The 21,659-nt window shown below is 35.9% G+C and overlaps 2 protein-coding genes across 2 annotated transcripts; one reads left to right on the top strand and one right to left on the bottom strand.

The window, feature by feature from the left end:
• The first annotated feature begins 3,105 nt into the window (after positions 1 to 3,105).
• On the top strand, positions 3,106 to 11,242 carry LOC122030630 (protein TPR3-like). Its single transcript, XM_042589839.1, has 27 exons — positions 3,106 to 3,277; positions 3,711 to 3,819; positions 3,907 to 4,086; positions 4,161 to 4,274; positions 4,365 to 4,523; positions 5,479 to 5,656; positions 5,729 to 5,852; positions 5,934 to 6,049; positions 6,143 to 6,305; positions 6,417 to 6,526; positions 6,621 to 6,690; positions 6,767 to 6,840; positions 6,926 to 7,021; positions 7,097 to 7,192; positions 7,309 to 7,436; positions 7,529 to 7,763; positions 7,838 to 8,002; positions 8,089 to 8,181; positions 8,290 to 8,436; positions 8,997 to 9,107; positions 9,201 to 9,380; positions 9,455 to 9,583; positions 9,658 to 9,753; positions 9,905 to 10,093; positions 10,171 to 10,337; positions 10,684 to 10,939; positions 11,028 to 11,242. The coding sequence occupies exons 2-26, from the start codon at positions 3,740 to 3,742 to the stop codon at positions 10,892 to 10,894; spliced, it is 3,411 nt and encodes a 1,136-aa protein (XP_042445773.1). The 5' UTR covers positions 3,106 to 3,277; positions 3,711 to 3,739; the 3' UTR covers positions 10,895 to 10,939; positions 11,028 to 11,242.
• Positions 11,243 to 11,680: 438 nt separating this feature from the next.
• On the bottom strand, positions 11,681 to 18,678 carry LOC122030646 (hydroxyproline O-galactosyltransferase HPGT3-like). The gene is made up of 12 exons (XM_042589840.1): positions 18,391 to 18,678; positions 18,245 to 18,308; positions 18,102 to 18,151; positions 17,832 to 18,007; positions 16,629 to 16,689; positions 16,368 to 16,440; positions 15,524 to 15,647; positions 15,327 to 15,414; positions 14,358 to 14,408; positions 12,338 to 12,409; positions 12,086 to 12,198; positions 11,681 to 11,989 (listed from the first exon to the last, which is right to left on the bottom strand). The coding sequence occupies exons 1-12, from the start codon at positions 18,573 to 18,575 to the stop codon at positions 11,967 to 11,969; spliced, it is 1,080 nt and encodes a 359-aa protein (XP_042445774.1). The 5' UTR covers positions 18,576 to 18,678; the 3' UTR covers positions 11,681 to 11,966.
• Between the last annotated feature and the right edge of the window lie 2,981 nt (positions 18,679 to 21,659).

The following is a 21,659-nucleotide window of genomic DNA, read 5'->3' on the forward strand; positions in this document are numbered from 1 at the left end:
GACTTTATTAGACGTCTCGAGTGTTAAACTGTTAATTAACATAGTTGCTACAATGTTGTATCAGCTATTTTGAATGTTAGCTACTGCAATATTGTAGCAGATACTTGTAATGTTAACTGCTACAATATTGTAGCAGCTACTTCGACGGGCAACTGCTACAATGTTGTAGCAGCTATTTCAACAGTTAGCTACACAACGTTGTAGCAGCTAATTCAACAGTTAGCTACACAACGTTGTAGCAGCTAATTCTACAGCTATCTGCTACAATGTTGTATCATCTACTTCCATAGCTAGTTGGTACAACATTATAGCAGCTACTTTAAACAACCTTTGTTACCTTTTTTTTGTTATATAATTTATAGAAAACTTGCCAATGTAATAATTACTTGATTGATAGCTTATACACGTTGTAGCAGTTACAACTTGTAGCAGCTATCCGACAGTAACTACTACACAATATAGTAGCTACCCCACATTAGTTGCTACACATTGTAGCAGCTAGCTGACACCAATTAATATATGATGACTCATCAATTAATATTAATGGAGACCTACTACTCCGGTTCATTGATCTGTCACTTCTATAGAAGGACCTCTCATACCTATTATAAACTATGACCTATGAACATAGACAAAATCTGACTTGGGTAGAAGGGCAACTGTGGACACGTGTTACTCCTATTCCCGAATTTTACAGCGGCCTTATTTTCCTATAGAATGATGGTGTCGCAGAGGGATGCTTCTCATTATCGCCTCTACATCATCACTCATTTATGATCCTTCTCACTTTCTTCGTCATTCTTCCTTTCATGACACTTTTGTTGGGATATACCCGATGCGGTGCGTGCTAAAACACGTTTCGTAAATATGCGCAGCGGAAAATAAAACAATAATAATTCCTAAATTATTACATCACGCGCACCACACGTATACAAGGATACAACATGCCAAACATGATCGCTATTACATGCAATAATTACTTTGGTACTGATGTTACAATGTTGTAGCAGGTACAACGTTGTAGCAACTATTATGTAGTAGCTACTATAACTTTGCAGTAGCCGCTACAACGGTGTAATAGCTAATTCTACAGCTATCCGCTACAATGTTGTATCATCTACTTCCACAGCTAGCTGGTACAACATTGTAGTAGTTCCTTTAAGCAACCTTTGTTAATTTTTTTTGTTATATAATTTACAGAAAAATTGTCAATGTAATAGTTACTTAATTGATAGATGATACACGTTGTAGCAGTTACAACTTGTAGCAGCTATCCGACAGTAACTACTACACAATATAGCAGCTACCCCATATTAGTTGCTACACGTTGTAGCAGCTAGCTGACACCAATTAATATATGATGACTCATCAATTAATATTAATGGAGACCTACCACTCTGGTTCATTGATCTGTCACTTCTATAGAAGGACCACTCATACCTGTTTTAAACTATGACCCGCGAACATAGGAAAAATCTGACTTTGGTAGAAGGGCAACTATGGGCGCATGATACTCCTATTCCCGAATTTTACAGCGACCTTATTTTCCTATAGAAAGATGGTGTCGCAGAGGGATGCTTCTCATTATCGCCTCTAAATCATCACTCATTTACTATCCTTCTCACTTTCTTCGTCATTCTTCCTTTCATGACACTTTTGTTGGGATATGCCCGATGCGGTGTGTGCTAAAACACGTTTCGTAAATATGCGCAGCAGAAAATAAAACAATAATCCTAAATTATTACATCACGCGCGCCACACGTATACAAGGATACAACATGCCAAACATGATCGCTATTACATGCAATAATTACTTTGGTACTGATGCTACAATGTTGTAGCAGGTACAACGTTATAGTAGGTACAACATTGTAGCAGGTACAACGTTATAGCAACTATTATGTAGTAGCTGCTATAACTTTGCAATAGCCGCTACAACGGTGTAATAGCTGCTATAACTATATGGTAACTGCTACAACGATACAATAGCTGCTATTACGGTACAGTAGCTATTATAACGGTGCAATAGCTACTATAATTGTGTAGTATCTAATACAACTGTGCAGTAGCTGAGACAACGGTGCAGTAGCTACTACAACGGTTCAGTAGCTGCTAGCTATTATTTAATGACTTCTACATGTTGTAGCAGTTATTGTGTAGTACTTGCTATAATATTGTAGCAGCTACACTACCTTTAAAAATCAGTACCATAGTGATTGTTGCATACAATTATAGGAGAGAGAAATAAGAATTTTATTTTAATTTAAGAAAAAGAGAAAAACGTTGTTTATTTTAATTTAAGAAAAAAGAGAGAAATATTGTTGCATGCAGATGAGAAAGATTAAAAAAAACTAAATTTGGTCGCGTCTGATTGACCATGTCAGATTTCGCTTGTAGTCGCACAGGAGATGTTGTAATTTCGTGTGTATTTTAAGCTCTCAATTATGTCAATAAAATTTTACCTTTAAAATTTAAAAATTAAATTATAATATTAAGTATAAAAAAATTTAAATCAATTTTTTTTACGTGTACACGGATTGTGCATATCTCGTAAGTACCTAATTTTTTTATTTAAAATTTATTTTTATACTTAATATTATAATTTAATCCCTAATTTCTATATGTAAAATTTAATTGACATGATTACGAGTTAAAAAAGGAAGGAAAAAAAAAAACTGGGCCGCCGATGGTAACTAGCTAATACACAGCCAGGCCAACCCTCACCGTGGACGTCAGATTCACCGAGTTGCGCGTAGGTGCCAATCCAGGCGACGCGGTTTCTTAATCATCACAAGTGTTCGTGTGCCATTTTTGTTCACGTGTCGTCAGCTTATTGGTCTTACGATAATTTCGTGTCCGCAACCGAGTCAGCTAATTCCTCGATCCCGACTGGCTTCCTCTTCAATGCGTGAGTGTTCCCCAGCGTTAATACCGTGAAATCAGTCGCTGTCACGAATCGGGGCACAATCGCCAATTGCCTTATCCGTTACTTACTTATATAGGTCGCTTATCACAAGGAATTAATCGATAGATACGTTGTAGTGCTGATCTCAGTGATACATAAGTTGTCTTATCAGTTGTCTGCTTTGCCTTTTAATACGAACTTGTTGGGACGACAATGTTGATAGATTTCCTATTCTTTTCTTCTTCTTTTTTCGCCCCTTCTTTTCGTGTCCGGTTAAGGGATTAGTCTGCGATCTAAATTATTGGTGGCCTTCGCTTCGCTTGGATCGATCACCTGTCGCCGCCGCCGCCCTCGGTTGTCTTCCACTCGGAGGTGAGCTCGGATCGTCGGATTTTTTTTTTTTTTTGTTGTTATGTGTATGCGTGTTGGAATCGTCTTGGAAAAGTCTCTCTTGTTATTTTCTGCCCCCGCAACTCTCCCCCTATCCGCTGCTCCTCTCTCTCTCTCCTATTTTTTCGGTTAGAGCTTTATGGAGCGCTGCTGCCGATCTGTGGAACCCTAGGCGTAGGGTCCTTTTTTGCAGCTGCCGGACTTAGATTTTGTTTGAAGCAAAAGAAGAGTTTTGGTGGCTCGGAAACGTCAGTTTATTGGGCAATAGCTTTTGATCTACTGAAATCCCCACTCCGAATTATAACCCCAAAGCTGTTTTTTTATTTATTTTTTATTTTTTTTATTTTAATGTTTTTTTTGATGATACCGTTGGGAAGATCTGATTGTCTTGTTTTCTTTTTTATGGAATTATTAGGGTCCGGAGGTGGAGGCGAGCAGAACGCGATGTCATCACTTAGTAGAGAGCTGGTGTTTCTGATCCTCCAGTTCCTCGATGAGGAGAAGTTCAAGGAGACAGTTCACAAGTTGGTGTCCTGTCAATTTTTTTTGTGGACTAGTTTTTTTTTTTGCGGGTTGCTGTGTAAGTGCAATCTTGCGTGGTTTGGCTGCAGGCTTGAGCAGGAGTCTGGCTTCTATTTTAATATGAAATATTTTGAGGATGAGGTGCACAATGGGAATTGGGACAGTGTTGAAAAGTATCTCTCTGGCTTTACTAAGGTCGATGACAACCGGTACTCCATGAAGATATTCTTTGAAATACGGAAGCAGAAGTATCTTGAAGCATTGGACAAGTAGGTTCCAGTATTTCAGCCTTATGGTTTCATATTTATAACCAATAGTTTTCACAAGCTATTTTCCCTTCTAGGCATGACCGTCCTAAGGCAGTTGAAATCCTTGTGAAGGATTTGAAGGTCTTTGCCTCATTTAATGAGGAACTATTTAAGGAAATTACTCAACTTTTAACTTTGGAGAACTTCAGGTTTTAGGCTATAGCCTTGTATATTCAATTAAATTAAACTCATCCAATAGCTTGCTTGTTTCTTATTTACCCAGCATCTTTACTTTACAGGGAAAATGAACAACTATCAAAGTATGGGGATACCAAATCAGCACGGACAATTATGCTTGTTGAACTCAAAAAGCTGATTGAAGCAAACCCCTTATTCCGAGATAAATTGCAGTTTCCAAACCTAAAGAACTCTAGGTTGCGCACCTTAATTAACCAGAGGTAAGATTGTAGGTGTTTACAGTAATTTTTCTGTACAGTTCAGAATGCATCGGGCTTTGCATATTCCTTACAGAATAGCGGGAAATAATCTATTTGTTTCAGCATGACCTAGTGAAGCTCAAAATTTCTCCACCTTCATAATTGAGAACCCTATTGATTAAAGTCTACTGTATTCCTGACAATGGAAAGTACTATAGTGACTACCTCTAGAAGTTTCTCCCGTACAATTATAGTTTGTTTTATTGAGTTCAATTGACTTGTTGATCTCTGCATTCAAACTTCAAATTTAATCTGATTGCACTTTTATAAGTTAACATAATATCATCCACAAAGAGGTAATTTTGAATATGGTTGATAACTTCAGCTAGTATCAACCTATAAAATTAGGGACTTAGAGCTTACCCTTGATTAAAACCTACAACTATTGGAAACTCATTTGTCCAGAACTCACCATGGAATTATCTAGGGACTATCATAAGCCTTTCTGAGTCAATAAAAATCATATGAAAACAATTCTTCTATATATATTTTTCCATTAGTCATCTTGTTCAAGTAAATAGCATCCCAGGTTGATTTTCAGACATGATACCATTTGTTATTTGTCTAATCTCTTATTCGCTTCTCAATATTCTTTCACAATGTTTCATGGTATAGCATTGACTCAATCCCTCTGTAATTAGAACAATATTATATATCACTTATATCATGTACAAAAAAGAGAGTTCTCCATTCCTTTGGTATCTTCTTAGTTATCAGTTTGTATTAGATTAGTTAATCAAATTATACCTTAATCTCCTAAATTGTTCTTAGCAAATGGAAATGTTTATCTAAAATTTAACGTGGTCAATATGCTTCATGAGCCATCCTTCGATTAGCAAGTTTCTTCCAATTTTCAACTTTTGGACTATTTAGGTTATATTAGTTATTTATCCACTAATCATTTTATGGTTGGCAGTTTAAACTGGCAGCATCAGCTTTGCAAAAACCCTAGGCCAAATCCAGATATCAAAACTCTTTTTGTTGATCATTCATGTGGACAACCAAATGGTGCACTTGCTCCATCACCAGTAAACAATCCACTGCTGGGGGTCATGCCCAAAGCAGGAACTTTTCCTCCATTGGGCGCCCATGGGGTAATTTACCAATTATTGAATTTTGAGTATTACTGTGTTCCATGCCACATTCTCAACAAATTTCTTCTCCAGCCTTTTCAGCCTGCTCCAACACCAGTTCCAACACCCCTTGTTGGTTGGATGTCTAGTCCTTCAGCTGTAACCCATTCGGCGGTCACTGGTGCACCTATTGGGCTCAATGCACCTACAAATCCTGGTAATATGATGGAATGTGCAATTAGTACTAGAAGACTGTTGTGAGTGATGAGATTAACAATGACTTTTCTGTTCAATATAGTTGCAATTCTAAAGCACCCAAGGACTCCTCCAACAGCCAACCCTTCTATCGAATATGCATCTGCTGATTCTGAGCATGTATCTAAAAGAATAAGGCCCCTAGGAATATCCGAAGAGGTATGCTGGATGTTTCTAATCTAGTCAATTTTGCTTTTGGTTTTGGTTGTTAGGCGATCCCAACTTTATCTTAGTACCGACTACATGATTCAGGTTAATCTGCCTGTCAATATATTGCCAGTTTCCTATCCTCAGAACCATAACCAGGCTGCATTTTCCCTGGAGGACTTACCAAAAACAGTTGTGCGGACACTAATCCAAGGATCAAACCCTATGAGCATGGATTTTCATCCAGTCCAACAGACTATTCTTCTTGGTATTACTTTTCAGTAGCTTATTATTATTTACTATGCTTGTTTACGTGTGAGGTATTAGCACTTTTCTGTCATTGGTTTCTGAGTTTTTTTTTCCTGTTCGTGTATCCTAGTTGGTACAAATGTTGGTGATATTGCATTATGGGATGTTGGCACCCGGGAGAGATTAATTCTGAGGAATTTCAAGGTTTGGGAGCTTGGAACTTGCTCCATGTCCCTGCAGGTTTGATTTCCACATGCCAGAGTATACACTGCTGTATGGTTCTGGCTAAGGTGCATTTTTCATTTTGTTTGACATGTTCCCCTGTGCCACTCAGGCTTCTTTGGTAAAGGATCCTGCTGTATCAGTTAATCGCATAATATGGAGCCCAGATGGGGCCTTGTTTGGTAAGCTTATTCTGTGTGGTAAAAACAAAAAGACTAATAGTGACTTCTATTGTAAGATTACCAAGTTATGGTGCAGGTGTTGCTTATTCAAGGCACATTGTCCAAATATATTATTATCATGGTGGTGATGATATCAGACAACACTTGGAGGTTGGAAGGGCAATATATGCATTTTTTGGGTGATCCTTGTTTCTTCCAATCTTACTTATGACTTCTTTTGACATCCAAATGATAGATTGACGCTCATGTTGGCGGTGTCAACGATATTGCATTTGCTCATCCTAATAAGCAGCTTTCTATAATCACCTGTGGGGATGACAAGACAATTAGGGTTGGTAGAAAACTTTGAATTTAAATTTTACATGCCTTTCTTTTTAAGTTTTTATTGAAGTTTCTAGTACATTAGGTGTGGGATGCAACTAGTGGCACTAAACAACATACTTTTGAAGGCCATGAAGCACCCGTGTACTCTGTATGCCCACATCACAAGGAGAACATTCAGGTAGTTTGACAGTTGTCAAATTGATCTTTAACTATGGTCTATGGTTGGGTATTGGCTTAGCTTTTACTTAGTGATTTTGAATTGGTTTATTAATCTTTAGCTTTGTTGAATTGCAGTTCATATTTTCAACTGCATTAGATGGAAAAATAAAGGCATGGTTGTATGACAATCTAGGATCCAGGGTAGATTATGATGCACCAGGGCACTGGTGCACAACAATGGCTTATAGTGCTGATGGTTCAAGGTCTGTTTATGGCTACTAGCCTTTGCACAAACAAGTTTATGCTTGTTCTCTATCCCTCACAATTATGGTATATATTCATTTTTTTTTTGCAGACTCTTCTCATGTGGAACCAGTAAAGAAGGGGAGACATTCATTGTGGAGTGGAATGAAAGTGAAGGAGCCGTAAAGAGGACATATCAAGGTTTCAGAAAACGTTCACTAGGAGTAGTGCAATTTGATACCACAAGGAATAAGTTTTTGGTTGCTGGTGATGAATTTTTGATCAAGTTTTGGGATATGGATAATATCAATCTATTAACAACTGTTGACGCTGATGGTGGCCTACCAGTAATCACTCTCTTTCTTGATATATTTAAATAAATTCTTCTAGTAGGAGCCTTATGTGTCACTTCTAACATCAGGCAAGTCCAAGGATTAGATTCAACAAGGAAGGAACACTATTGGCTGTTTCTACGCATGATAATGGAATTAAAATTTTGGTAAATGGTGATGGACTTCGTCTATTGCGCACACTTGAAAATCGTTCTTTTGATGCTTCTAGGGCTGTTTCAGAGATTGCAACAAAGGTATCCTATTTTGAACAGGATAAATTGCTTCTTTTAACATAACATAATTTAAAAGAATTTTCTGATGTTTATGCTTCATGATACAGCCTGTAATAAGCCCACTAACTGCTGCTTCTGTTGCAACATCTTCTGGAATAACTGAGAGAACTGCTCCACCTATCACAATAGCTGCTGGAATGGTCGTATTCTAATCTTTATTCTTTTTTGTAACAAAAGACTTGCGTTTTTACCCAGTCCATTTTATGAATCTCAACTGATTTTTATGTGGTAGCATTTGATATTGATAGAATGGAGAAGGCAGAAACATGGTAGATGTCAAACCTAGAATTGCTGATGAATCAATGGACAAATCAAAAGTCTGGAAGCTTACCGAAGTCAATGAACCAGCTCAATGTCGATCTTTAAGGCTCCCAGATAGTCTTAGAACAAGCAAGGTTAGATCTCTGTAATTTAGGATTTCATATGTTGAACATTCTACATTGACACACATTTCTTCAGGAAAATGTTCTGAATATTTGCTTGAAGTCCATTTCATTGTACTAGTTGCCTTATTGGTTTGAGTTAACATAGTTCAAGATGAACATTTTTTTTCCTGTTATCTTTCCCATACAAGATGTATTAGATCTTGCTTCACATCAGAATTTTGCTCAAGCATGTTAGGCCTTATGGTTTTTTTTTTTCATGGTTTTATCTGAAGATCTGCCTTTTGGGGCTGGAAATATTGCTGCTACTCGTTTGGATGTCTATGTGTACACCTTGTTTATATTTCTAATGCTTGACGAGAGAGGTGTTCACTGCAAATTATGTACCGAATCCTATAACTGGATAGAACAATGAAGTCTCTATTTCTTGTAACTTGCAGACTACAGAAATAAACATGTAGATGAGTGCCTTTCACCATTAGATATATATGATGAATCCTTTTGCCTTGCCTATCTTGTGAGAGAACATGATTGAAGGTCCTGATTCTCCTGACTAGAACTTGGTATTGCAGATTTCGAGACTGATCTACTCCAATTCTGGTGTTGCCATCTTGGCTTTAGCATCAAGTGCAATTCACCTACTCTGGAAGTGGCCTCGTAATGAACGTCATTCAAGCGGAAAGGTGAAGGATATATAAGTACTTTGTCGAAGTGCCACCATGGCTATGAAATTGTATATTTATACAATTTCATAAATATATACCTTTTTTTTGTAGGCAACAACAGTTGTTGCTCCCCAGTTGTGGCAACCACCAAGTGGCATATTGATGACTAACGAGATAACTGACACAAATCCTGAAGAAGCAGTCCACTGCTTTGCACTTTCGAAGAATGACTCTTATGTTATGTCTGCATCAGGAGGGAAAATATCCTTATTCAACATGATGACATTTAAGGTTAGCCAATGTCCATATATAGCACAATTTAGTTTAGGTTATATTTGGGATTAACCACTTTGTTCTCACTGCAGACTATGACGACGTTCATGTCACCTCCACCTGCAGCAACTTTTCTTGCATTTCATCCTCAAGACAATAATATAATTGCTATAGGAATGGAAGACTCCACTATTCAGATATATAATGTCCGAGTTGACGAGGTATTTCGCTACTACATCAGCATGTGATAGCCAGGGAAGGAATCTTGTAGCTTACAGTATTCATGCTTATGCAGGTCAAGAGCAAACTTAGAGGCCACTCTAAGAGAATTACTGGTCTTGCCTTCTCCAATGTTTTGAACGTGCTGGTCTCATCTGGAGCTGATGCTCAGGTTATTTGTTGCCCTCTTCTTTCTGTGAATAAATAATAATGCATACAATTTGGCAATTGCGAATTGTGTTCATGGGCATTTAGGAGATATATGAAATGCATGCTGTTTTAACCTCTTAACGGTTATGCTTATTGTCCCTTTTCCCTTGCAGCTTTGTGTGTTTGGAACTGATGGGTGGGAGAAACAGCGAAGCAGATTTCTGCAAATTCCTGCTGGGCGTGCTCCTGCTGCCATTGCAGATACACGAGTTCAGTTCCATCAAGATCAAATACACTTCCTAGCTGTGCATGAAACTCAGATTGCTTTGTACGAAACTACTAAATTAGAATGTGTGAAGCAGGTACGTGTTTTCGTCTGAATATCGTATCATATTTGTCATGATATACTCAATTCAGCGAACCTTTCGTCTATTTACAGTGGTCACCTCGCGAGGGTTCTGCCCCCATTTCACATGCGACATTCTCTTGTGACAGTCAGTTGATATATGCCAGTTTCTTAGATGCAACCATATGCATATTTCTTGCTGCCAATTTCACTCTACATTGTCGTGTCCTACCAGCTGCTTATCTAGTTGGCAATGTCAGGTACCTAGTCCAACCATTCATGTCGTGTACTTTCTCATCCATTTTCTGCATTTTGTATAGTGGATTCAAGGCTTGGCACAAACCTTTTTCTTCAGCATTCGGTAGAAATGCTGTTTAATCTTAGGACTATAATATGAGAACAAACTGATAGAAGCCCTTTTCTGGATAAGTTGGTTCGTACTCGTATGATTATGGTCAAACATACATTTGAACTCCACTATTTACATGCTCAATAATTTTAGTTGTTGCTTGTAACGATATGATTGCTGTACAAGGTGGAGCGGGACGTGCCATTTGAGACTTACTATTGAGGTTATCGTCCTTTTTTCCTCCCTCTTTTTGACAGCGCTACTGTATATCCACTTGTGGTTGCTGCACATCCATCAGAACCAAATCAATTTGCCTTGGGCATGACGGACGGCGGTGTCTATGTATTAGAGCCGCTAGAGTCGGAAGGAAAATGGGGCGTTAGTCCACCCACCGAGAATGGTTCAGCAAGCAGTTTGTCCATCACGCCCCCAGCTGGAGCCTCTAATCCCGATCAACCCCAGAGGTGACGCAATACTGCAAGCACAAATTTTAACCCTTTTCCTCTAATTGAGGTATGAAGCACACCATTTCAAATGCCTTTTCGTTCGTTCATTCAAGCGAAGATTAATGCTTTATTTATTTCTGTGCTTTCATTTGCAGTCAGAGTTAGTTTGGAAGCTTTAGAGGGGTAGGTCATACAAGAAGCCACCAAGGGATTTTCTCGCCATTGACTTCGCTTTTATATGTCATCTTATTTGTATGTAGGAAAAGAAATATCCCGAGGTAGAATTGATTAGGTTGGTTATTGTAATATAAGAAAGTTGTTTTATTTTTATTTTATTTTAATTTTAATATGGTATCAGAACTTTGGCAAACGTTAAAGCTGCCACCACCGTGTGATCTGGAGATCATTAGTTTGAGTTACAGAAAGAGTTTTGCAAGGTAAGTACGATTGTGTATAATAGACCATTCCCGGACTCTGTATGGGAAGTTTTGTGCACCGTGTTGTGGCTATGTGATGCAAGTTTGAATTGCAATTTCTCCTAGGTAGCTGCTATTGGAGTCGACATCTGCTCCATTCTTTAGTTGCTGTACTTATTGTGTCTTGTTATCTGAAATTAGTGAGAAGATTAATCACACTAAGCTGCATTGGCATTGACATGGCATACTTTTTTTTTAAATATTTTTTTTACTTTTGATAATGATAGCGTATAGTTATGCCTCTAATAATTGGATCAATGTGATGATGATGGAAATTTTGTAGACTTCTTTTTCTTAGAATTGATAACAACCAGAAATTGAATTCAAGATCGAGTAAAATGTTTGTGAGATTTCTGAATTATATATCGCAGTTAATAAGAATTGAAATAATCACCTACAAAACTAGTAAATGTAGAGCAGTATCTGCAGAAGCATATGATGTACAACAAGCATCAATTCAAGTCTCATCTTTGAGATTACAACCAATTCTGAACCTTTTGATCAAAGAAGGCTCTCTGGAAAATCATTAATAATTGTATTCTCGAGCTCCTGTTGGCAATCAAATGCGAACTCTGGGTTCACTAACAATTGAATTATGAATCCCGTACTTCCTTTTGCTCAAGCTACTGAACACACTTTTTCTGGAAGAAAGTTTAGAGTGAGCAACTGAGACAGTAGAAACATTTAATGTCTATGATTGTTGGAAGTAACAGTTGAGTTTTGCCAAAAATAGTTACCCTGTCTAGAACTGCTACAACAAAGGCGATCATTATCTACGTAAGTTGCATCAAGACCCATCATCCAGGAACCTACTGATGTATCGTCGTAAGCGTAAGTCTGGAGTGAAGCACTACAAGATTGTGAAAGTAGGAGTCAACTTCAAATACAATTTGATGTTCTAGTTATACTTCATCTGAAAAAGCATCCATCTTTTTTCTTTGGCACGTTATATACACCAAGAGTATAAGGGTAAATTGACAAAAACTTACCTGTTTATATTGATGTATTGGGCTAAGTTATTTGATAAAATTATGAGCGAACCTGCAGCATGACGGAAATACCTGCCCAGTTGAAAAGTATATGGTAAGGGGAACAAAACCAATGCCCATAATTAACTATTTCCATTCCATTAAATTGTGGACTAAATTCCACTAACTTCTGATTCCAAGCATAAATGCACATCGACTAGCAACAAGTACAAAATAGCGCACTTCAGTAGAACCAGACAAAAGTGATGCAAAATACTTCCTATAGATAACAAAAGAGATTAAAGTACATTTTGATCCAAAAGAATGCACTAATTTTCTTCAAAGAGGCAACTAGACAAGCTTCTTTATGAATAAGTAAAGATAATAATTCATTTCTATTCAAGAATCAACTGATTCTGTCTTAATGCAAGGGCGCAGATATTTTATGTTAAGGACTGTATTTGACTTCCTGTACGTCTTTGAAGGGAAGTTGGCTTCAACAAGCTCATTAGGATATCTTCCATTACAGCGAGATGTGGTCTCTCGGTGAAAATACATCAATTGGCAATTAAGCACGGAGATCAGGATGGGACCAAGTGTCAAACATCCAGTACAATTCTTATTATTTAAAAAAGGTTCTTTTTCTAGACTACTGGAACTATGAAACTTATATCAACATACAGGTCAATTTTAAAACTTTATAACTACGTAGAGAATTAGGTAGCAAGACCTACTTGCTACATAATAGGAAGAACTGACGAAATTATAGATAGCCACTCATGAATGCAGGCTAAGAATTCAAGAGAAAAGGATATAATTTAGTAAACTAGTTGTTTTTATCAAAAATAAATAATAATAATAATAATAATAATAATAATAATAATAATAATAATAATAATAATAATAATGATTGATGAGTGAAGGATTTTTTTTGTGTGTGTGAATTAAAAAAAGATTAATCAGGTCAGGTAATATCGAACCAAAAATAGAGGTTAAGTAGATGAGTCATACGATGAAAGTTTAAGAAAAGAAGGATTGAGATTTTTTTTAATAAAAAAATCAAACTAAACTTCTAAAAATCAATAATTTGGGCCCCCAAAAGAAACTTAGATGCTATTTATTAATAAGTACAAATATATTTGCAAATGCCTTTTATCAACTTAGACAGATTATGATAAAGTCTCTTGATGGTTATCATGGTGGGCTTTAGTATTTCAGAGACAGAGAATAAGTAAATTGTATTGTTGTTGTGTTTCCTTCATGGAAAAAAGTCTCAAAGAAAGAAATCAAAGCTTCAATTAAAGGGCAAAATCTATGACATTGTCTTAATACAAACCAAAATAGGATTACTCATAGAAACATGAAAAGTTAATTTAGAATTTTGTTGGGGCTAAATTAGCACTTAACATCCAGAATAGGATTATTCATCTTTTGGCTGTGCACTGTTCTTTTGATCTATTCAACCATTGGCTATATTTCAGTTTTCTGGAGGTGCACATCTAAACTTCTTTCACATGTTTGAAACATCCAGAATGTGTCACCTTACCTATAGGCAACTTCCATAATGTAGTCCACACTTGTGTTTTAGCTATATGCATACACTCTGAAGAACAACTAAATAACTTTAAATCACCAAAAAAAAATTGATCTTTTATTAACGGGAGAATGATGATCCACAAGTACTGCAGTTATATCACTATGGTATCAATGTGAGCACCAGATCCAAACCTCAGATTGTGATTGCGGTCTATTTTTTTTATGTTTCATATGCTTGTTAGGTTTAGAAAAAAATTAAAAGTAGAGTCCAGAAAAAGATCCACCTAATGCTTATATACTTAATGTCCATTGTATGTCACGTCCATGCTTTCAACAAAGTAACAAAAATGTGCTGTTCAATTGGTTTAATATGACAGTACGCTACCTCCACCTTCAACTTGATACTTGTATTAGTAAGAAGATCAAATATGCTATATATCTTCAAAGCTATATCTTCCAAAATGAGACAATAGCTTTAACAGACGAATGTAAAAAAAGCACTTACGACTTTCCATCTCCAAATTTCCACCACTCTGGCTCATACCATTGTTGTCCCCTGGACAAAAGGATGGTTAAGAGTTGAAACAGTGAAGATTTACTAGTCCAGATAAAATATCAGTTTGTCCTAAACATCTTTAGTTAGTTTACATACACACAAAATTCTATAGAGAATTGCAAGTAAACTGCAAATATATATATATATAGAATTGCAAGTAACCAAAAGATAAAGTTTAATCAATCTTCATTTTCAAAGATTGGTAACGAATGATCTGCCTGTGAATTGCACAAGACAACTTATAAACCAGAAACAATTGGTGAAAGAAAGATAGTTTAACAATTAGTCCAGCAAAACCACGAATAGTACAAAAATATAGCATAAGATTAGAAAATTTCCACTGAAATTCAACAACGTAGAAAATTTAAATTATGGCTGACACATCCAGTAGCAGTAGAAATTCTGATTGTGACTGACACCTAGTAGCAGTAGAAATTCTGATTGTGACTGACACCCAGTAGCAGTTCACAAGAGCTAAGACAAACGAATGGTCATTCTCTACATTACCAGACTCCCCTGAACTGGATATTTTGGTAAACAATGACTACAGTGAACACACTTTTGTTGAATTTGACCAATTACTTGAAAGAAAGCTATGAAAAAATAGTAAGCATGCCACATTCAGGTAGAACTGTCTATACTAGATTGCAACACACAGATACAAAGAAACCTACTGAACAGATGTAATATTGTCTCAAAAAACTTTTGTAAAACTGTAGATACCATGAAGTATGTATCTGCATATACAAATGTACCCTCCGGTTTTAGATTTTCTATTAATCAGAAGTTGTTTTGTTGTGATAATAGACATGATATATTATTCAGATAAACTTTATTGAACAATAACATCAAAAGTGACAAGTTTAAAACAATAACAAAAACATTGTTATTAAAAACTACTTAAGTTTGAAAGCATACTCTTCACTTATGACAGAACCAGATTTCATGCAACCTATGTACAAGCCATGACCACCACGGCGACTGTCGAGAATCTCAATGAGACCATCTGATTGAAAAAATTGTGAACAGATTCAAATACAAATATAAACAAACTCAAAATGAAAAATGCAGGTGGTTCTTAAATTATCTAATCAAATAAGAATGGAATATTTTACCTATGTCAAGATTAATATTATCATCAACTTTAACATAGAACTCAGCATTCCAAGATTCAACAGCAGCACTGAAGAAATATTTAGCTTTCTTAGGTAACTCTTCTGCAGCTTCTTCGTGGCTTTCCTAAGGTTAAAATGCAAACCTTATCTAGGTTACTAGTGACAATGAAAATCAATTGATATGAAATCTAGAATAAGATTAGACATACAAAGTTGTATAGGGTTAATAAATATATCTTGTAAGTGTATCTGAGAAACAACAGCAAATTATTAGTTATTGACATAAGCTACCATGACCGTACTATTCAGATCTTTCAAATCAATTTTAATCACCTCTTCACACTGCAGGTCTTATTAATTTAATTTCTCTAATTAACAATCAATCAAATATCCTTTGAACATGCCAATACCATCTTAAGCTACTTTCATTTATTTTATCATATAAGGTTGATTCCTTCATTTGAATCTTGAGCCAAACAATATTACATGCCTAAACCATGATACATCCCAATGAGGACTGAAACTACCAATGAAAACCATGTAGCAAGAATTTAACTTGAAGTTTTGTGTTTGATGATGTCCCTGCACTACATCCCAATTCCTAAAGATATATCCCAGAAATAAGTATGGTTAGCTATCTATAGTCAGGACACAGGAGTCGAGACTTGTTATGGACTTAAGATAGTAAGCTGGAATAAAAAAATGCAATATCCGAGCTTTTTACAAACTTATCAAGAGAAAGAGATTCAAATAGCCTGTCATATGAACAATATTTTAGAGGATAAAGACTCCAGTTTCAAATGCCAACATGCTTAAATATGATCCACAATATATAAAAGCTTACAAGAATCAAGAAGTCCTTAGTTTGATGATTTTCCTCATCAATGTTACGATCCAAGCTATCGCCTCGATTAGGACTGCAAAGGAGAAAGTCCAGCTTGCAATATAAGATCCAGAGGAAAATGTGTACAACAATAGGTCAACACAGACCCACAAACACACATTAAGTTTTCATGCAATCTTGCAACAGAAATTTAACAAACCTTAATAAGTCATAAAAAATCAAAGCAACAAAGGATTCAAGAGCATAAGGAATGTGAAAAACCTTCGACCAATTACAAATCGAATAACCACGCCTCTATCCTCAAGTTTCTTTAATGCATCACCTGAAAAATTAAGAAGAATTTTTTTTATTACAATGTAGGAGTAAAACTTTTGACTCGTAGATCAAAACTAAATTACAATATTCTAAGCAATATTAGTCCAAACACCATGAGCAATCTCACAACAAGATCTATGCACTCGACATAATGTGTTTAAGCTACTAAACTCGTAAGATGATAATTTAAATGAAGTAACATTAGGGCTGTAAATGAACTAAGCGTTCGTGAACAAGCTTGGTGTTCGGCTTGGTAAGAGCTTGTTTATGTTCGTTCAATATACATAAGATTAATTAAACAAACAAGCTTGAACAACTCGTTAAGCTAAACAAACAAGCTTGAACACATATGTGTTTAGCTCGTTAACGTTCGTGAACAACGTTCGTGAACAATGTTCATGAACAACGTTCGTGAACAATGTTCATCAACAACGTTCGTGAACAATGTTCATCAACCATATTTATTAATAAAACTCTTTTCAATATGCTAAATAAATAATAAAATAAAATAAAATAAATAAATTTAAATTATCAATCTTAATAACCAATCAAACAATTAAAGTTTCAAACAATCAAATAAGCTTGAATTGAAAGCTTGATAACATTTAAACGAACCAAGCTCAAACCAAGCTCAAGCCAAGCTCGAACCAAGCTCAAGCCAAGCTTGAATTGAGAGCTTGATACCATCTAAACAAACCAAGCTCAAGCCAAGCTTCAAACAAGCTCAAGCTCATAAAAAATAAACCAAGCCAAGCTTGAACACTCATTTCAAAAGCTTGGTTCATTTTAAGCTCGGCTCGGCTCGGTTATCTTATCAAACAAGCTTGAACATCCCAAAGATCGGCTCGACTCGACTCATTTACAGCCCTAAGTAACACATAAGAAAGAGTATACTGATTCCAGTGATGAAAGAGCCACTGTTTAAAAGGAGACCTCGTGCTTGAAAGAACTTATAAGTTTCTGAACACTTAAAAAGACGGATACTGAGCCACAAAAATGTATGATTATTCACTGAAAACCAATGGTTGTACTAGTTGAATGATCAATTGCCTTGCTTTAAAATGTTCTATAAAAAAAACCTAAACTATAAACACAATATTATATTAAGAAAACATGGTAATTATCCTTGGTGCAACTTGGAAGGCAAACCTCTAGGCATCCAAGAACCTCTGAATACATTTCGCTTGAGGCGGCTCCCAAATCCTGTATAAACACCAATAACGGCAAGAAGCTTCGTAGAAGAAGATGTGTTCCCCGCCAAAAATCCCTGACTCTTTGCCAAGGTCAAGTCCATCTCAGCCTCCACTGACTTTCTTGCAACCTCACTGTAATTTAGCAGTAAAATTTGCCGAGTGAATATAGTGAATAAAAAACAGAGAACAGCTATCACCAAAAACTCCATATCGATCAGTAGATTACTTGCATCCGAGATTCATCAGTTTATCTTCAACAGTAAGGACCTTTGGCATCTGATATAAAAATGACGTTCAGGACGAAGATCAAATTCAAAATTTTACGTTGAAATTACTAGAACCAAAAGGACTCAACGAACTGATGCGTACATTGCCCGTATTCTTCTGAAGAAGCTCTGACAACAGCAACCGGTTCCCCGAATCTTGCCACAATCTAGAAAAAATCGAAACGAATAACCGATTCAATTCCATCGGATCGACTGGATCAAACAAACATTACGCGTGTAAGGACGAACCGGCCCGCGACGTAGAGCCAGGCGAGGCAAGATAAGAAACCCATGATGAGTGGTGCTCTGCTCGACTGGGAAATCGACGACGAGGATGATTTGGGGGGATGGGATCTCCCGCGGCGTTCTTGCTTCATGGCGCTCGCAAGGGTCTCCCCGCCTCGGATCGGGAGGCGATCGCTGGAGCGATCCATAGCCCGACTCCGGCGAAGCCTCGAAGGGAGATTGGAACCGGGAGCCTTCTAGCAATGGCCGGTGGTGGGAGATCGCTGCTAAAAGGAACGGACGACGACGACCGTTTCGTTTCAGCTCTCGCTGTATAAGGACCGGGAATCGGGCCTCCTCCATTCATCAAGTTATTGGGCCTGAAGAATAGAAAGGCCCAGTTATATTTGGACTTATATAATTAGTGACCACGTGATAATCCTATATGAAAAATCCAAAAAATATATTAAAAATAATATAAAAAAAAACTATTTGAGTGTTTTTTTTTAAAAAATGATGAATCTTATAATTATTAATTATTATAGAGTCTGCATAAATTTCTTTTTTCAAAAAGTAAGAACCTCCCCTCCTATGATTAGATTGTGACGTTGTGCAATAGTAGATCTAGGGGAGAGCGGGGGTGTGCTTGAGTACCGTCTTACTCTTAGAAAATTTCACCAGTATACTATAGTCCGAGGGCCAGCTAGAAGGAAGACAAACTCCAGCTCCCTTTTTTGAGCACCCTTTTCTTTGTTTATCTGGATCCGCTACTGACATTGTGTCAAATACAAGAAACGTTTCTGAGAGGGATCTCTTTTTATAAACTTTGCGAGCAATTCCCAATTATATGTTATATTTCATTAATAATTTGTAAGAAAAAATAATAAATATCATAAATGATATGTATTTATTGTGGATGTCACATTTTGAATGAATGATCACATTCATGAGTGACATTAAGATTTAGGTTACGACACTCAAGAGTGACCATTGAGTTTTGAGTTACCACATTAAATAGGAATGTCTTTTCATTACTTCTCATGAGGCCTATAATTAATAGGGATTTTTGTAATGTCATAAGACACAGTCAAAGAGAGAAATACAATTCTTCTTCTCTACTTCTCTTTAAATTCTTTCTATTTTCTAGATATTTTATAATATGTTATAGGCACGAGTTTTGCTCAAATTTTATACCAGCTAGATCATCTTCGACACTCACAACTTTAATTTATGGCAAATCTCACCAAACTTGAGTTAAATTAACACGGAATTTGGCGTTTTGGTGATTACTTTGTCAAATTAGTTAAAGAATAATGATACATAGAGAGAAAAAATCTCAAAGAAAAATTAAGGGATAAACACATAAATTTATAGTCCACAATTTTTACTTTTATGGGTCCATCATGTTTCTATTCTTAAAATTTTATTTGAGATTCTTCCCTCTACAAATCATTTTTTTTAGTTAAATTATCTTTATTTTGAATAAGAATTTTTAGATTGATATTATCTAAATTATTAAATATTTTATTAAAAAATTTATTAATTTTATTTATATCTATATTTACTTCATCATCTTTAAATTTTAAATTAGTGTTTGAATTGATTAAATTATTATTTATTCATGAATTTTAAAGTTTTTTTTATTAATTAGTTTATTTTGATTTGCTGAATTAATTAACTCTGAATGCTTATTAATTAATTTGTTTGATTTCGAATTTTTCTAATTTTCTAAATTAATTAAATCTAAATTGTTTGATAATTTAGAGAGGTATTTTGGTAAATATCTAAATTATCACATAGATTTATAAAAAAAAAATCTCTAAATTATCATACATGTTATTCAAATTGCCATTGACAAGGGTAGTATGGTAAATATTACTAACCTTAAGTACGACCCCTAATTCTATAGTCTTTTCTGTTGGTTCAGATTTGAGTCTAAGTCCGTCTTCGATTTGATCCTCCAGCTTTGACAAATCCTCATTCGGCCGGGTTCAAAACTCATGGGTAATTTTGACCTTACTTATCTTGCATGTAACTTTGTTAGGTAATAATTTTATAATTAAATTTATTACCTTTTTGTTAGCTTTTGTGTTTTGGGTGGATCACCTTAGTGTCAAGCCACAATCAAAGTTACTCATCATTACGAAGCTTTCCATCTGATACTTTCATATTCTGAAGTAGTCCATGTCATACAATAGAGGTTCATGGATGCTTCGTCCCAACATCCTATGTGCATCATTTTTTTGCGCAACACAATTTAAAAAAAAAAAAAAAAAATCCAAGAATAAGTCTTGGGGTAAGTAGTAGTGTGGGAGAAAAAATAAAGCGAAAAACAACTTGAGTAAGGTTTCATTTTCGAGAAAAATAAATAAATAAATAAATTATGACAAATTGTCAGAAAAGGTGATTGCACAAATTCTGACTAATGGTGAAAGAGTAAAAATACAAAATCAGAAAAAAAGAATATATATTGTGCAAAAAAAAATAAAAAATAGGGAAAACCCTATGCTCGATTGGTGGTTTCACCAATTTAGAGTGAACAAGGCTTTGATACCACTTGTAGGATCGTTGGCATGTGAGAGAGAGAGAGAGGAGTGAATCACGTGTATTTTAAAAACTCGTTCTTTTTTTACTTTTAAAACAAGTGTGAGTGTACAATGGAATAAAACAAAACAAAAAAAAAAAAAAATAAACACAAGAACATGGTCAGTTACTTGATTCGGAGCCTTCGACAACTTTTACTCCAAGACCTAGGTCCCTTGGACTTTATCGATAAGCAATTCAATAAATTCTCTACCGATAAACTCCTGATAGAGTAATTGAATACAAAGAGAATATAAGATAAGTGTAACAACCTACACTTTCTTTAAGCAATAAAGTAAATGACTGAAATTAAGTTACCCAACACGATGATTTACAAGTTAAAGCGCTTGTGTGTTGGTGTCAATCTGCCGGCAACAACCGGATGTAGTAGAGTAGTCGTGCGACAACAACACAACAATATGCACTTAGTCGAATGATGAAGGTGTTAGTACAAGTTGCACTGATAATCAGGTTTTGATGTATGACAAATAGGTTAAAATTAGATGTGTTGTTTGTTTAACCTTTCTATCGAGTATGCAGGAGTTGACTGGTCTAAAGGACTCGACAACAGGATGAAATCCAGATAGGTCTGCAGGGCTCGATATCTGGCAGGAAGTTTGGTTGGGTCTGCGGAACCTGACAACCGGCTGAAGTTCAGTTGGGTCCGCGGGACCTGACAACTAGCATGAAGATCTGGTGGGTAAAAAACA

The sequence above is a fragment of the Zingiber officinale genome, chromosome 1A (assembly GCF_018446385.1).
Source record: "Zingiber officinale cultivar Zhangliang chromosome 1A, Zo_v1.1, whole genome shotgun sequence".
Classification (NCBI taxonomy): domain Eukaryota; kingdom Viridiplantae; phylum Streptophyta; class Magnoliopsida; order Zingiberales; family Zingiberaceae; genus Zingiber; species Zingiber officinale.